At 34.2% G+C, this 18,041-nt stretch overlaps 1 protein-coding gene across 4 annotated transcripts in view; it reads left to right on the top strand.

The window, feature by feature from the left end:
- The window catches only part of LOC145291174 (rho GTPase-activating protein 1-like), a 290,865-nt gene that overhangs the window by 154,548 nt on the left and 118,276 nt on the right, over window positions 1-18,041 (top strand). For 2 of the 4 annotated variants that reach the window (XM_080136717.1, XM_080136718.1), the window contains exon 3: window positions 2,661-2,690. The exons of the other annotated variants lie outside the window; for them this stretch is intronic. In XM_080136717.1, the coding sequence (XP_079992843.1) occupies window positions 2,661-2,690 (30 nt within the window). The remainder of the gene's footprint in view (window positions 1-2,660; window positions 2,691-18,041) is intronic. 4 annotated transcript variants of the gene reach the window in all.

Here is an 18,041-nt window from a genome sequence, read left to right on the forward strand (position 1 = left end):
TTTTTCTTAGAACTACCCGTCTGTTGGACAAAATACCTTAGAGCTACTTCCCAGCTGGCTATAACATGGTCGTTTTCAAAGCTAAACAAATTCTTGTTGCACAGTGTTCTAAAATAATCAACTTCTGCCTAATCACCATCATTACCAATCATCATAGTGTTATCTCACTGTCCACCTGACACTTATTTAACCCTTATCCTTAAGTGGATTTTCTGCCTTGGTAAATTGGAACATCTTAATAAAAGCAAAAAAAAAAAAAAAAAAAAAATACTTTCAAATTGAGGACTCCCTGCTGATTTTTTTTTTTTTTCTTTCTTCATTCTGTGAATTGTGTTAATTGCATGAATTGATCCCCAAATTGCCATATTTTCAAGTTATTTTTTAATCATTTCACGTCAGCTATTGATTGCACACACATTAATATAGCTTTTTTGTTATATATATATTCGTGGTTCTTGGGGGGGGGGGTCTATAATTTTGTGGACGTACAACTTTTGATCACATACTGATATATCAGCACATTTTAAATTGTTTGAATCAGGAAAAAGTCAGTTTGCCAAGCCAGTTAAATATAAAAAGAAAAAAAAAATCGGTTGATTTCTGCTCGCTATATATGCACCCCCATTTTTCTCTTTCACTCTTTGTTATGAGTGAAATCTTTATACTAGTGTTATCCCCTTTTAAATACAATGGACTATTCCATTTCTTTTGTTTTTTATTACCATCGCCTGTTTGTAAAAAGGGAGGCAGCGAGTGATAGCCGATATAAAATAAGAGCAGTGGGTGGTTGGAATAAACCAGATACAATGAGAGGAAAATCCCTGGTGAGGTGTCTAGGGCACAGACGGTCTGAATGGATCTACAGGTGAGTGGTAGTCTGATTCTGGCTGTGCTCTTGAGGTGATTCATTAATCAATGAGAATTGTGATCTGGCTTTCCAGTGGATTCTGTTTTTATTTCTAACGAGCAGGACCTGTGGAAATTCCACAGCGGACTCTTTTCAATGTAATATATTGATGTTGTCATTCTGATGTTATTAAAAGATGTAAACGTGACACACAAAATAACATACTATCGTATTAATATATAGATGAGAACTGATACTTCTGTTTTTTATGCATTGCATCTCATTAAAAAAAAAAAACTTCACACTGTTGTGTCGTTGACAGATTATTTTTTGGGTTGTAACATTTCTTTTGCCTAAACATAAGTGGAAGAATATTTCCCTCCAGGTCTCTGTCCTTTGTATTTTTGAATATTTTGTTTGAGCATATTCCATAACAGGGTCCACTTTTCTTCCCCCTCCCATCTAGACTCTTGTCTTTGTATAGTTTCCTTTTCCTTGATAGAAAAGTAGTCATTTTCTGCCTCCTTTAGGGTAGCATTTTTAATGAGGGTAATTTCGTCTTCTGTCATATATATTCCTATCTGGGAGACAAGTTAGCTTAGTTAGGCAATCTGCGTATTCTTTTTCTCTTCAGGTAGGTTGGTTTCTTTTTATTTTCTTGGTCAGGATTTGATTTGCTGTTTTGCTCCACTTTTCAAACTTTGAGTAGTGGTAGCAAAACATAAACACTTTTCTTTTAAGCGTCTTATTTTTTTTAGTTTTTAAAAATGGAGATAGGGAGCCAAGACCCCTGTTATCAAGGCTTGATAGCTGACTCTGGTTGGCCTTTGTCATGGTTTAAATGCCACTTCTAAAAACAGAAAGGTTTACACCATTGTCTGCCTCTTCTTGCATGCTGTATAAACAGGTTGTGGGGCCTTTTTATCCTGGGTAGCGACCTGCTGCTTCTCCCCCCCAGTCATGGTCAACAGCTTTCTGTTTTTATTAAAAGCTGCCCTCTATTAATATAATAAAGGGGGTGCCATCGTCCGCAACCTGGGGGACATGTTGGATGGCTTGAGGAAACAGCACACCATTATTTGTTTTTAATATTTGGTCAGGATTTACTTCTAATGAGAAATATCCTCATCTTAGAGACCTTGACAAACCCCTATTCAGAAAGGCCGAAGACACCTGAGGATAGTGTCTAATAGGCATTCAAGTTCTCTCCAGTAGGCATGAAACTCTGAATGTCTTGTCAAACTGCTGATTTACTGACCAATTCACAGCTATTACAACAATACTTGGGTGGCAGCACATCCTGTTAAAATTGCTGTTCTTGCATTGTGTAACTTAACATGGTCCACCAAACCAGCTTTAGACAAAGGAAATCTGCCACAGATTGTGCATTTCAGTTCTTGTTGAAAGTCAGCAAGAACTGCAGATTCATCATGCTTTGTAAGAGTACATTTCAGTATTGCATGCTTAACACGCTTTTCCTCAAAGTTTCTTCACTTCCCACTTATTTGTATCAATTTCCAGCAACTTAAGGTTATTCCTCAGTGCATCTTTAAACTTTGTCGTAGGTTTATGCTGGAAAGCTCACCATAAAATAGTTGTTCTGGTAACCTTCCATCTCACATCCTCACTAAGTATCCAGTTCAATGCATTTGATTTTTTTTGTGTGTTTGTGTATATATATATACACACACACAATTTTTTTTTTTTTTTTTTTTTTTTATCAAAGCAAATGTTCACATTTAGAATTCCGAGTCTTATACACACAAAAAAAAAAAAAAAAAAAAACGCCATCAAAACTATTACTTTTTTTCAGACATTGTTTTCTTTGAAAAAAGATTTACAAGTGAGTAAAAGTTGGCTTCTTTATTTTTCAAACATTATTGCTAGTTCTTTTTCAACTCTTTGGATTGGTCTAAGAATTTTATCTGCTAATAACGCAAAAAAGTGCTTCCATCAGTAACTTTTTTCTATTGTTGCTTATTATCCATTTTCTTGTTCATATTTTGTTAATTTAGAAATAATTGGCCGTATCTAACCAGCGTTGCTCGGCAGTTGTTTGACTTTTATTATCGTTTCGCTCATTGACCTCCCCCTACCACTCCCTTATATATTTTTTGTAAGAAATTATTTACATTTTTGGAAAGATAATTCAGTGAGGGAATGTATTTCATAAAAAATCAGAATTCCTCTTATATTAAGAACAAAAATAAAGAAAAATCTCTGTACTTACCTGTGACAAAACAAAAATATATTCCAAAAATCATGTAAATTGATCAAGTAGTTTGGATTTTATAAAAAAAATAATCAAGTGATCAATGGAAATCCATACACAGTACAACATAAATCTAGTAAGTATTTTTTTATTTTTATTTATTTATTTTTTTTGAGAACGTTTTTTCAAAATGCTGAGCTTAGCAGTCACTTAAGTATTCATAAAATTGGATTTTTTTTAATTTAAAAATAAAACTACTTGATCAATTTACATGATTTTTTGGAATATGATATTTTCGTTTCATCACAGGTACATGCATCATACAGATTCTTTTGGACAAGAAGCAAAAATCGTTTTGCAGTTAAACTGATATGACATCTTATGAAATATTTTTTATAACCCTTTATGACCTTAATTATGATGAAGATGATTAAAAAAATATTAATTTTAGTTAGTTTAAAAGATAATGATATTATGATTGTCTTCAAACTGGAAAAATTATGAAGTTCAATAGTTAAACTACCACTGAGAATTTTTGCATTTCATAAACTTTATTATCCATAGTGCTTGAAAAAAGTGTGTTTATGACAACTACAAAATCCTTCACTTTCTGAGACAGATGATGGCATACTGAATGTAAACAATGGACAGTTGCAATCTGGAGGTCTCTGGCATCTACTCAGATACTGAACTAATATGTATAAGATGTGTTTAAATTAATTCCAACTTTATACCATTATATATTATTAGTTCAGCCAGGTCATAAAGGGTTAATAAAATGACAGCAAATAAAATCATAAAGGGTTAATAAAATGACAGCAAATAAAATCGTCCACTCTGAAACAGATTGGCGGCATACTGAATGTAAGTAATATGGAGGTATCTGACATCTACCCAAATACTGAACTAATACGTACAAAGCGTGTTTGAATCAATTCCCATTTTATGTATGTTATATTCATTTATTTACAACTGAACGAATTAGTTCAACCAGGTCATAAAGGGTTAGCAATAGGTCCTTTTTTTCCTTTTTTATTTTGTTTTGTCAAGTTTAGTTGACTATCATTTGGTTATTAGATTAATTGAATGAATTTGATTAAAATGATAACATTAAAAAAAAAAATGTAAAGTTAGATTCAAAAGTTGATTTTCATCAACGATAATTTGTCTGATAATTTTTTTTATATAGATTTAAATATATTTGTAACATAGTTTCAAGATTTGAAGGTATTTTTTATCTATTCTGTCTATTAATAAAATAGAGATGATTTTTCTCTCCCAGCTTCCGACATAGGAAAAAAAGAAAGCACGTCCTACTCCTAAAATTTTAATTTGTGGACTTGTGTAATCCTAAAGATAGAGTACCTAACAATAGAACTCTGATGCAATTCAGTCCTCTTGCGGAACCCACAATCACTGCATAATTTTATTAACTTGGTAACTCCTTCACATATCGTCAAATTATTATTTAGCTTCCTAAATATTAATAACATACTAAATTACGCTTCCAAATTTAACAACTGCTCCCTTAATGGTTTAATGGAATAATAGAATATACTGAACTTAGCAGTTCACTATACATATTAACATTGCATGCAATCACAATTCAGAATAGGAGACCATAAAAGTGAACAATTCAACTAGCACTAATATGGACGCCTTCGCTTACAATTAACATGAAAATATTATAAATACTTGCTCATAAAACTAAAGACTAATTTCATTACCACAATGCATAAAATAGACCACAAATAATTTCTTGTGAAGAATTTAAAATCATTGACAGATTTAATTACTGCAATTCTGAACACAAAACAACTATTACATAGTGACCAGTACAGGAGCCGAAATGAATCAAAACATAACTTGCTGTATCTATTTCTTTGAAATATTTTTTTTAACGATAGCAGTTGCATGCTGGTCGTTTGTTTTTTTTAATTTTTTTAAAGTTTTATTTATTGTAACATTTGTTGATTTTGAATGAACTTGATTAAAATTAAATATATTTTTTTAATTAACGTTGAAAGTAAATTTTCACTGACGATAATTTGTCTGATAATTTCTTACATAAATAAAAAAAAAATTGTAACATTTTCCAAATTTAAAGTATTTTTATTACAAATAATTAAATGAGACTTCATAAAAAAAAAAACACAATGGCAAGAATTAACTAAGCAAAATGGGAAACTGTCCAACGTCAATATCATTTCAGGAGTGTAACAATAAACATTAAATCATATTGAGAATGAAAATAGGGAGGTAAATCTATATACAACTATTAAGTTGAGTTTTTTTGTTTTGTTTTCTCGCTCTGACATTGATATTAAAAGCCTACTTTTTCTTTTTAAAAATTATTAATTCGAACTTAATATACTCTGTCATGGATATGCGAGAGACTAAAGAGACTAAGTAATTTACATATTCTTTGGAAAACGAACTTTAATTATTCATTTGTTATGGTCTATTATTTGATGATTGATTTCATTTGACTATTATGCTCAGTTTTATTTGTGCATATTTTCTACATTGTGCATAATTGTGTAGCATTTAGGATGAAAAAGTTCTGGCAAACTTACATGTATTTACACACACACATATATGTATGTGTGTGTGTGTGTGTGTGTGTATATATATATATATATATATATATATGTATGTATATGTGTGTGTGTATGTATAAAAGAGACCTTGCCTCTGTGTGTGGATATTCTCTATCAAACACCTGAATTTTTGGTCTCCAAACTTGAAACTTGATATAGTAGGTATTTAGATTTGTGGACCATGTTCGATTTGGTTTTTAGCCAGTAAAATAGCTGCTAAATGGTCAAAATAATTAAAAAAAAAAAAAAAAAAAAAAAATTGGTCCGGCATAAGTTGACTATCCCTATTTCTTACTGTGCATGGCTAATTAAGTTATAAGTTAAACAGTGTTTTTATTTTTTTTTTGTCGCTTATGTATATGTATAGATTTAGGTCATATGCTAATGGTCAGGGTTGGAAAGCAATATGTTTTGGTTTCGATTTTAGCTGATGGTAGCAAAGTCATTTTTTTAACTTTTGAAATCACTACTATTGTGTACAATATAACAATCGATAGAGAATTGGTTCTATAATAATAAATACAAAATTTACATGAATTAAAATGTGTGTCAACATAGTTTACGACCATGCAATGCTGGACGGCCTGCTAGTGAATTATGAAATAACCATTCCAGAAACCAACATGCAAGTTTATTGGATGTTCTGATAGCTTGGTAGTTCAAAAGAAGGTTCAAGGCTCTTCTATAGATAGTAGTGATGTGGAGACGCTTGTCACGCCAATTCATATTGGTCCTCAGTGTGGCACATCATGAACAAATCCAGACTGTTTCCCAAATTAACTCAGTTTATATGTTGCTCTTCAATCTCTGAATATTTTTGTGACGAGGTTCAAAACTCTGACTAGTTCTAAATTCGAAGATCAGTTTAAAGCTATAAGAATCACAAATTAACTTATTCCATTATGTCGACATGGTTCAGAAAATCCATCAGATTAGCCATTGAGCTCAGATTAGATTATTTGAATCATGAAAAGTAAGTTTGCATAATCAGTTAAATTTTATAAAATAAAGACAAATTCAATCTCTTATCTGTTATCTCTCTCTCTCTCTCTCTCTCCTCTTTAATCCTCTCTCTAATCCTCTCTCTCTGCCCATCTCTCTCCCTCTTTCTCTTTGAGCTACTGTTCTTATCTTTGATGCTATTTTTACGTTTTGGTGAGTGTGACCTCCAACCTTCTTCAGGTGTCTTGTTAAACTTGGGAATCTTTCTGTTGAACTCAGGAATCTGCACAAAATTTTTAACGTAACCCTTTATTTAATCCACAGGGTAGCATGCTCTCGTTCCGTCAGCCATGACTGGATAGAAGTACAAAGTAAATCACAATTGTATTTTTGAGTGTCACCTACGCTGAGGATTGAACGACATGAGCATGCTATCCGTGTGAATTAAATAAAGGGTTCCATTTGAAATTTTGTACAGATTCACAAGTTCAACAAGATACACCCGAGGAAGATTAGCAGTTATATCAAAAAACGTGAAAATAAGATTCAAGGTGAGAGCAGTAGGCAAAATAATCCAAATATTTTCTTTTTAATTTTCCAACTTGTGACATTTTTACTCCAATAAACTCTTACAATCTTGTGTGCTGAAAAAACTTAGAATATTTGATATTCTATTTTATCAAGATTAGCAATGCGTGGATAGAGAATTAAAAATTATGTCTGACATTACCAATAAAGACTATTACTTTGGCAGTACTGCAAAAAGCTGATGTATTCATTAAGTTGGTCTACGACAAATTATGCCAATCATAAATGAGACCTGTATATGTAGATTAAACAATTAAACACATTGTTCTCATATACAAAAAAATGAACAAGTTATTGATCAGGTAAAGAATGTATGTACTAAACACAAACATAAAAACGGACTTTTCCCATGGCATCTTTTTTGTTATGTGATGTGTCCCCAATGTTAATGTAGACATTGGTTACCTCCCTTGCTTCAGTTACATGGTTACCTCCCTTGCTTGTGGTGATATAAATAGGAGTCGGCCATCTTGGTTTAGTCAGTTCGTTCGTACAGTTTAGACAGACTACAAGTGTCTCAACAAATGGTAGCAGAGATATCCCTCTGTGTGCGACAAAACGAAAAAAAAAAAAAAAAAAAAAAAAAATTTTTTTTTTTTGTACAGCTTGTCTGTAGCACTAGACAGATCGGATATCGGATATGGCAACTTCGAACAAACAACCTCCATTGTTGGAGGGGGAGGATGTTTACGAGAACTGGAAACAAGACGTTGAAATGTGGTCGTTGTTCACGGATCTTTCTGAGGAAAAAAAAGGGCCAGCAGTGTTTTTGACGCTACCACCGAATATTAGAGAATGTGTCCGTGAATTGCCAACAAGTGACATCGGCGGACGAGATGGCTTGAAGATGTTAATAAAGAAACTGGATGACATATATTTAAAGGATGAACACACGCGCGCTTACATGACTTTTAAGGAATTTTACACTTATAAAAGACCGTCAGGTACCAGTATAAATGACTTTCTTGTTCGTTATGAGTTTTTGTACCAAAGATTAAAAAAATTCTACATTATTCTACCGGAAGGAGTGCAAGCTTTTCTTGTTTTGAACGCGGTTAACATATCGGAAGAGAACGAAAAATTAGCGCGGACAACGTGTTCTGTTTTGACGTATCAAAACATGAAGGAATCGATAAAGAAAGTATTTGGTGACATTTATCGTGATGAAAATGTACCGGCAGTGAAATCAGAGCCCGAAATCGTCAACTATAATTATTCTAAACCGGGTAACAACAAAAGGCGTTTTCGTCGAGGACAATCTAATCCATGTGATCGAAGTGGAAACGTGTTGTTGTGTTACAAATGTCAGTCTCCGAACCATCTAATTAGAGAGTGTCCTAGAAATACGCCCAGGTTTACGGAAGCGACAGAACAAATACACATTACGTTGTTCATTCAAGAAAATATTTATTTGAACAGTACAAATGAAAACATCTCAAATCTTGTAAAGGAAACATTTGGAATGGCAGTCTTGGATTCTGCTTGTACTCGCACACTGGCTGGCGAAGTGTGGCTTGATGTTTATTTAGATACTTTAAATGAAAGTGACCTGCAACTAGTGAAGTATACGAACTCAGACCGGAGTTTTTGTTTTGGTGATGGAGTGGCTGTCACAGCAATTAAAGTTGCTAAATTTCCGGTTACACTCGGAGGTATAAGAGTTTATATCGAAGCAGATATTGTGAAAAACGACTTGCCTCTTCTATTAAGTCACAAATCAATGAAGACAGCAGGAATAGTGCTAGATTTCCGGAAAGATATGTGCTGGATTTTTGATAAATGTATTGAACTAAAGACCACAACTTCAGGGCACTATTGTCTCCCCTTAACAAATAAGTTGTTGGATCATAGTGGTACTAAGAACATTGTATTACATGTTCAGAATTTTGGTCAGTGTTCTTTCACAGAAAAAAAAAAAAAAAAGCAGAAAAACTTCATCGACAGTTTGCTCATGCCTCGAAGGAAAAACTTGTTTCCTTGGTTAAAAAAAGTGGCAAATTCAATGACAAGGAATTTATAAAGGCGATTGAGGAAATTTGTGAAAACTGTCAAATTTGCCTTAGATTTAAAAAAGCTCCACTGCGACCGGTTGTGGGATTGCCTCTTGGCAATAGATTTAATCACACAGTTTGCATGGATTTGAAAGAGTTCATCCACAATGAGGTGTGGATACTACATCTCATTGATGCCGCTACCAGGTATTCAGCGGCAACATTGATCAAAACAAAGAAGGAGGAGATCATCAAAAACATCTTTATGATGTGGATTACCTATTTCGGATCTCCTGTTCGTTTTCTGAGTGATAATGGGGGTGAATTCAACAACGAACACTATAGACAGATGAATGAAAAACTCAACATAGAGACCTGTACTACTGCCGCAGAAAGTCCATTCAGCAACGGTACTGTAGAACGTCATAATTTGATAGTTGCTGAGGCAATGAAAAAAACAATTGACGATGAGAAGTGTGAACCTGAAATTGCCTTGGCATGGGCTATTTGTGCAAAAAATGCCCTCCTCAATTACTCTGGACACAGTCCAAATGAACTTGTATTCGGTTTCAATGTAAATACACCCTCAATTCTGACAGACCAGTTACCTGCTATGGAGTCCTCTACTACAAGTGACATGGTGAGAAAAAATTTAAATGCTCTCCATAGTGCAAGGAGAAACTTTTTGGAAGCTGAGTCCAGTGAGAGAATTAGGAGAGCTCTCAGGTCTAATGTCAGAACTTATGCTGATGAAGATTATGTTACCGGAGACCAAATCTATTATCGGAGGCAGGGTTTTAAAGGATGGCGTGGTCCAGCAAAAGTGTTAGGCAGAGAAGGCCAGTTTGTCTTAATCAGACATGGCGGAGCATTTTATAGGATGCATCCGTGCCAATTGATGAAAGTGAATAAAAACAACGAAAAAAGAACAAAAAAAGCTGAAATGCTGGGAAACACTACAGAAGGGAAGAATGAATACCTTTCAGTTGAGGAGGAGGAGTTGCAGAATCAAGTGGTAGAAAGTGAAGATATAGACAGAAGAAGTTGTTGATAGTTCTACCAGTTTAAGAGATAAGACTGAAAAACCTGGCCGAAATAAGACCATAACTTATAAAATAAATGGAAGTGAGGAGTGGAAGAAAGGAAAGGTTATGTCAGTACAGCCTAAATCAACTGGCAAATATAGTCATTGGATCAATATAGAACCTGAGGATGAAAACGAGGATCAAGTTTGTATCAACTGGAATCATATTGATCATTGGAGAGAAGTGCCCCAATATACTGAACAGGAAAATGTAGTCCTGCTCACCGCTGAACAAGAGCAGTCGAAAGCTGTAATGGATGCCAAGCATAAAGAAATAAAAAACATGAACACCTATGAAGTATTTGAATGTGTGCCATACACAGGTCAAAAAACAATATCCACAAGATGGGTGATTACTGAAAAATTCAAGGATAATCAGAAAACAATGAAAGCTCGCCTTGTAGCACGAGGCTATGAAGAAAATAGTAATCTGAAAACGGACTCCCCAACATGTAGCCGTGAAGCTATGCGAATGGTCATGCTAACCGCATCAATAAAGAATTGGATGCTGCAGACCATAGATTTTACCTCAGCCTTTTTGCAAGGTGGTATTTTAGAGAGAGATGTGTACCTGAGGCCACCATCTGATGTTTGTCCTAAATCTCAAGTGTGGAAATTAAAAAGATGCATCTATGGATTGAATGATGCTCCACGGGCATGGTACAAGAGAGTTACTCAGGCTTTGATTGAATTAAAAGGAGTAGCAAGTGCTTATGATAATGCATTGTTTTTGTGGCATGATATTAAAGGAAATTTGACTGGAATTCTTGCTATGCACGTGGATGATTTTGTTTTCTGTGGAAACACAGAGTTTGAAAGGGATGTGATTGCAACATTGAAAGAAAAATTTAAGGTGGGATCTCATGAAAGTGGAACATTCAAATATGTTGGACTGAATGTTAATCAACAGGAAAATGGGATCACTGTAGAACAAGATCTATATGTATCTTCCATATCTCCAATAGAAATAAGCAAAGGGAGGATACTGAGGAAAAATGATGAACTGAATGAAGAAGAAAAGCATGAGTTGAAGAGACTTGCAGGTCAGATGATGTGGGTTTCAACTCAAACACGCCCTGATATAGCTTTTGATGTGTGTAAAATGAGCAACACTGGAAAGCATCCCAAAGTAAAAGCCTTATTTGAGGCGAATAAAGCCTTATCAAAATTGAAATCCAAGAAGGGTTCTATAACATTTCCAAAATTGGGAAAGCCCTCAGATTTACACATTTTGTGTTATACTGATGCCTCTTATGCCAGTCTGGAAGATGGATCTTCACAGGGTTGTTTTGTTGTCTTTATTGGAGGAAGTACTGACAAAATGGCCCCCATGTGTTGGGCGTCAAAGAAATTGGACAGAGTGACAAAAAGCCCATTGGCCTCAGAGACTCTTGCTCTGAATGAGGGAGCTGATGCTGGTGTTTTGACTGCGGTTATGATACAAGAGGTATTTCAGTTATCTAAATTGCCAGACGTTCTCTGCAAGACAGATAATGCATCACTTGTGGAGACATTGAATTCCAACAATCTGGTAAGCGATCGACGATTGAGAATAGATGTAGCAAGGCTGAAGGAAATGAAGAGTAGAGGGGAGATACAGATAGAATGGATCAAGGGTTGTGATCAGGTCTCTGATTGTTTGACCAAGGCAGGAGCTTCGTCTGAGCTTCTAAGGGACTTGTTAAATCAGAAATAAATTATTCACTTGAGGACAGCAGCAATGTTAATGTAGACATTGGTTACCTCCCTTGCTTCAGTTACATGGTTACCTCCCTTGCTTGTGGTGATATAAATAGGAGGCGGCCATCTTGGTTTAGTCAGTTCGTTCGTACAGTTTAGACAGACTACAAGTGTCTCAACACCCAAAACAGATGTATGGATGATAGATCAGTCACTGAGAAAGAATGCTTGTCAATTCTTGTGTCAATGAGAGTTGCTGTGCATGCAATAAGATTTGAAGAGGCACATTTTGTAACCAATGTTTCTAGGACCAAGAGGATAACCGATTTATAAAATCTTTTTTCCTCAAAGGGAAGTAACTCTGGTCGTGTGTGCAGTGCACTTGCATAACAAACAAGAATTTTTTAATTTAAATTTAATTTCGTACATGGTAAACATGGGTTTCAACCATGTTTTCCTTTGTATTATGTTATAGTATAGAACAAATGTGAACTATTTTGACACTTGACAACTTCATGAATTTAATTTCCATTCTTATTTTAAAAATGCATATTTAAATAAATCATGAATTTTGGAAAGTAATGAATTTTTTTTTTTTTAATTAAAAGAAAAAAAAGTTGAAGAACTATGAAGACGGTAATGGTACAATTAAAATGAGCGACCTTTTATGCACCAGAATTTATTTTTCTACATAGTCATCACCATTCTCAATGCACTTTTGCCAGTGATTGAGTGGTATGGGTGTCCAGCACACGTTTTCACTTACATATAAGATTATCTTGTTGTAGAATGAAATCATTCCCCATCTCTCTTCTTATCCTTGGTAGGGCTTTCTAGTCCAGCAACTGTAGCTTTCGCTGTTCTGTCGTCCTTTCAGCCACTCCAACCATATATTTCCATTAGCAAAGATACCCCAAACCATAACTCCTCCTCCTCCTTCCATCTGTCGTTTGTTCAGTACAACAGGCTCACCCCTTCTCGACTCAGCACACCATCGGGCCCATCAAACTTGAAATGCTTCTCATTAGTAAATATAACCTTCTTAAAGTCAACATGCTTTGTTAACCACCTTTTAGCACTCCAGTGTTGCTCCTTTGTGTTTCTTTGTTAGTGTCATTTTTTTCTTAGCCTTTGCATACTTCAAACCAATCCTATGCAGTGTTCTTTGTACTGTTCAAACATTTACATCCAATTCACATTTCTTTTTCACTTTTCTTGCTGTAACTTTTTCTCCAGATGTCAAAAGCTGTGTCACAGTCCTCTTCATTCTCCTTTCAGTCCTCTTGCCAATTGATCTTTTCCGTCCTCTCTTCTTTTTCCGCTCAGTTTGTCTTCAGCATGTATTCTTTAAAAAGGGACTCCACCGAAACATGTATGCACATATGTAACCAGTCATGTTTGTATAATAAACAAAGATATCTCTAGTTAAGGGGATCTCTATTATGCTGTTTCTGGTACAAGGCTTCAAACATGGAGCACTGACAAACATCTATTATTATATTAAAGTTAATTATTGCTAGCTTCCCTAAGGCTTTTTTCTACATAGTTTTAGCATACATTTTGTGATAAAACTAAAATTATTTCTCTAGTTTTGTTCTAATTAGCTGTAATTTGCCATTAACTCACCAAGTGACTCATCTTTTACTAATTTCTATCACTTTCACCCTCTCGCACTTATTTTATCTGGTATCCGTCACTTTTGTTTGTTTTCTCTCTCTCTCTCTCTCTCTCTCTCTCTCTCTCTCTCTCTCTCTCTCTCTCTGTCTCTCTCTCTCTCTCTCTTTCTAAGAAAGAAAAACATTAAAATAATCTATTTGTTGTAGCTTTTTTTGTTTATTGCACAACATTCACCCAAGGTGGGTTGAACTAACTTCCTCCTTCAGAGGAAGTGTCAAAGGAATATTAAATTCACAGGCGATCTCCAGTCGCTTGCAGGTTAGTACTAACAAAGGCAAACAAATTGGTATAATTAACAAAAAGTGTGCTGGCAAAAGTGTTACGGAAGTGCACATCATGATTCTGGGGCCATAACTGCCATTATTGCTAAAATGGGTAGATCAGCTTACCCTATAACACTATTATAAATGAAAGACTGTATAACTCAAAAGTAGTAATTTGTTAATTAGAATTAATGTACCTATAGTGAGTAGAACGAGACTAATTTTGGATTTTTCCCATTTATTTTAAATTTTACTGGCTTTGCAAACTCACATTTTTCTGATCTAAACTCTCTGATCAGAGTTAAATAGTTAATCTGATGGTGTCACATATTTTCTAATATAACTCTGAATGGTTTGTGAATGTTTTGTCTGCGCCCTTTGTCTTGAACTCTGGCGAAAGTAGGTTTATATCATTTGAGTAACATGTTGTAAACCCTGTTTTTTAGTAATCAAGGAATAAACACATGACGTCATCATGAAAATAAGTCACTTTTTTTTTTATCACTTTATTCATACACATTCAAAATAGAGTTGATAAATTAGTCATCAGATGTCTTCAAGTTAAGGCTTAATTCATCAGGGATAGGTCAAATTTTTATGTTTCCCTAAACATTCAACAGTCAGACTAACCTCGTTTGATTAATATTATAAAGTACTAGCAGTTCAGCCAGGCTTTGCTGGGGCCTTATGTACAGTTCTGTGTGAATACACTTTATGTAAGATTTCAAATGTTTAGACCAAAATTTATCTGAGTAATTTCATAGAGACCGCAGAGGTCAAATTTTGTTTAACTTTGACCCCAATTTTAACCTCTTTACATTTATTATTTTGGTTTCAAATCAAAATACAAAGTTTTACCCATGTCCGAGTTACCTACATCTAAAATTTCAAGTCTTTAGACCCAAAATTCATGGAGTGAATTTGTTAGAATCTGCAAAGAGTCAACTCTTTCAACTTTGATCTTTTTGGCAGCCAAATTTTCGCCCTAAAACTGATTAAAATGTTTGTCATATGTCTGAATACTTATGTATAAATTTCAAATTTTTAGACCCAAAATTGGCTTAGTAATTTGCTAGACATCGAAAAGGTAAAATCTTTTCAACTTTGACTCCTTGGCAGCTCCAATTTTTGACCCAAACTGATTAAAAAGCTTGCCCTATCTCTGAATATCCTCTATGTAAAATTTCAAGTGTTTAGACCAGAAATTCACTGAGTAATTTGGTAGAGACCATAGAGGTCAATTTTTTTTTAAACTCTGACCCTAATTTTGACCCCATAAAATTTTTTTGAGGCTCAAATCAAATTAAAAAGTTTGATCCATGTCCAAGTAACCTACATTTAAAATTTCAAGTGCTTAGACCCAAAATTGGCGTAGGAGTTTGGTAGTTTTCAAAGGTCAAATCGTTGAATTTTTACCCCTTAACAGCCAAATTTCTGGCCTAAAACCGATTAAAAAGATTTTCCCAAATCTCAGTACTCCTTGTCAAATCTCGAGTCTCTAGACTGAAAATTGAGTTATTTGGTAGGGAAATGTACACACACACACACACAGACATTTTCACTTTTATAAATATATATAGATTTAACAAAAGATGTAAGAGATTTGGTCATATATGCATGAATAATGATCATTTTTCTAAAAAAAAAAAAATTTAAGTTGCGCATTTTATTAATTCTAAAGTATTCTAACATTTTACTTACTTGATCCTTTTCAATTTTATTTTCATACTAGCTGGACGCCTAGCGTTGCCAAGTCGTACAATGCACTTAAACATGATATTTTAATTTATGCAGATTATTTAGATATTATTATAGAATCAATCCTCTATTGAATTTTATATATTACGAGAAAAATAAAGAATTAATAATGATAATGCCGTTCATCAAATTCTCTCTGTGTTTGTTTACAATATCACATCAACTGATATTTGGGTTTGACAATGAATGCTCTGGAAAAGTCATTTTTGATTAATGCTTAGTTTTAAAATATAAAAATGAAGAAATGATTTGCAACGATTTTAAATGGTACCTCTTCTTTTATCATAAATTAAACTCGTTAATAAGAAAAAAATTAAGATAAACTGGTGATGTATCTCCGGGCTTGAACAGGGGATCATTCAATCTGTAGTCAAATGCTCTACCACTGTATCCCTAGATGTCAATAATTCTGTGTGTTTGTTTTTGTTGTTTTTTTGTTTTTTTTTAAAGAAATAATTTGCTAAGATTTTATTATTTCTCTTGTCAGTGTAACATATAAAAATTCCCCTGTAAAAGTTTTTTTTTTTTTTATTAAGAAAAATAGTATTTTTAGGATCGGATTTTTTTCTATATTTATCAGATGAATTTCTGTACAGAACATAACTAGGAACACTGCCAAACATAAATCCCCTGTGTATGAAATTTGTAAAAGATAAGCTTAGCCGTTTCAGAACTTATGAGGAAGAACACACACACACACAGTGACTTTTATGTAATAGTAGATAAAGATTTTTTGATTGCATTTAAACATATGAACTATAGTGAGGTGCTGGAAGGTGTCTTCAATGATGTCTCTGCATGGATTACTAGAGAGTTTCAGGTCTTTCAATATCATACTCTTTTCACCATGCTTCCTTGGTTACAGATGAGTCTTTGATCCACCCTCTTCTAGCACACTTTTAGACACTGGATATTTGTAACATTAGCACTCTGCACAAACCCTAACCCTAGCTCACTCCTGATTGGCGACTGCCAAAGCCAATTTATATCAGGTTGACAAGAAAGTTCTTGCGGTTTTTAACTTTTAAATTCAAATGAACATGTCTTGAGTTAAACGAAAATTTATTAATCGAAATAAGCACTATCAGAATTAACACACCTTTGTCAACGCAAAACAAGTGTATTTTCGCCAATAACGTAAAAATCTTGCATTCTGGTGGGAATAAAGTTGATGAAGGCGTTTTTAATAATATCGCTTAAGTTTTTTAAGCATTTTTCATGCAGAAAGTTGTTGAGATGCTTGAAAAAGTGATAGGTGAGATGTCTGGAGAGTATAGCGGATGAAGCAGTTTTGTAACCCAATTCATTCAACTTCTGTAGGGTCGGTTTAGCAAAATGCAGTCAGGCATTGTCGTGGAGGAAAATTATGCCTTTTTGTTGACTAATGCTGAGTGTTGTTGTCGAAGTTTCTGATGCATTTCATCCGTTTGTTGACAGTACTTATCCGTCATAATGGTTTCACCTGCATTCAAAAAACTAATGGATGAGACCAGTTGCAGGCCAGCAAACAATCAGCATGACCTTCTTTTGGTGCAACTCTGGCTTTGGAAAGTGTTGTGCAGCTTCGTCGGCATCTAACCTGGTTGAAATGTGTCGTTCTTCCTGCGTAAAAGAAGGGAAGGTGACACTTCATGATAACATTTTTTTTGGTTAACATCCAATTCATGAGGCACCTATTTATCAAGTTTTTCTGTCTTTCCAGGCTCCCAAGTTGTTGGAAATCGTTGTATATGTTGCATCTTATTCAGAAGCAAGTTCTCAAACAGTTATGCATGGATTGGCTTCGACTAAAGCTCTTCATTGATCGTTGCAAACATCCAGTGGCTGACCACTATGCTTATCATCTTCAATACTCTCGTAATCACCACAAAATTTCTTAAACCACCATTGTACTGTGCATTTACAGTAGTGGTTCCTGGGCCAAACACTTTGTTGATATCACAATCTGTTTCAGCAGCTTTCCATCCTAGCTTGAATATAAATAAGAAAATAGTGCGAATTTGCTTTTTTTCCATCTTGTATTCAACATTCTGAAAAAGACATTATTTTAAAACAATTGTAATTTAAACGATTAGATATAGCAAAAAATGCTCTTTAAATTGATATATAAAGTAAAGGTATTATTGCGGAAACTTATTTGAAAATGCATAAATTAGAATCAAAATTAAAAATTCCATGAGAACTTTCTTCTCAACCTCATAAAGTGGTGAACCAAATTAACCTGGCAGCAGGTTACATGATGGAAGCGGAGACCAAATGTTAACTCTGTAGACAAAACATGATGGAAAAAAAAAACTGGTGTCGAACGATATGACTCATGTCTTCGAGGAGAGAAACAAAAAGATTTAAAAAATCTGTACTCTCTGGGAGGCTGAGCCATGCGAATGATGGTCTGATAA

The sequence above is a fragment of the Euprymna scolopes genome, chromosome 12 (assembly GCF_053919585.1).
Source record: "Euprymna scolopes isolate OS-2025 chromosome 12, ASM5391958v1, whole genome shotgun sequence".
Classification (NCBI taxonomy): domain Eukaryota; kingdom Metazoa; phylum Mollusca; class Cephalopoda; order Sepiida; family Sepiolidae; genus Euprymna; species Euprymna scolopes.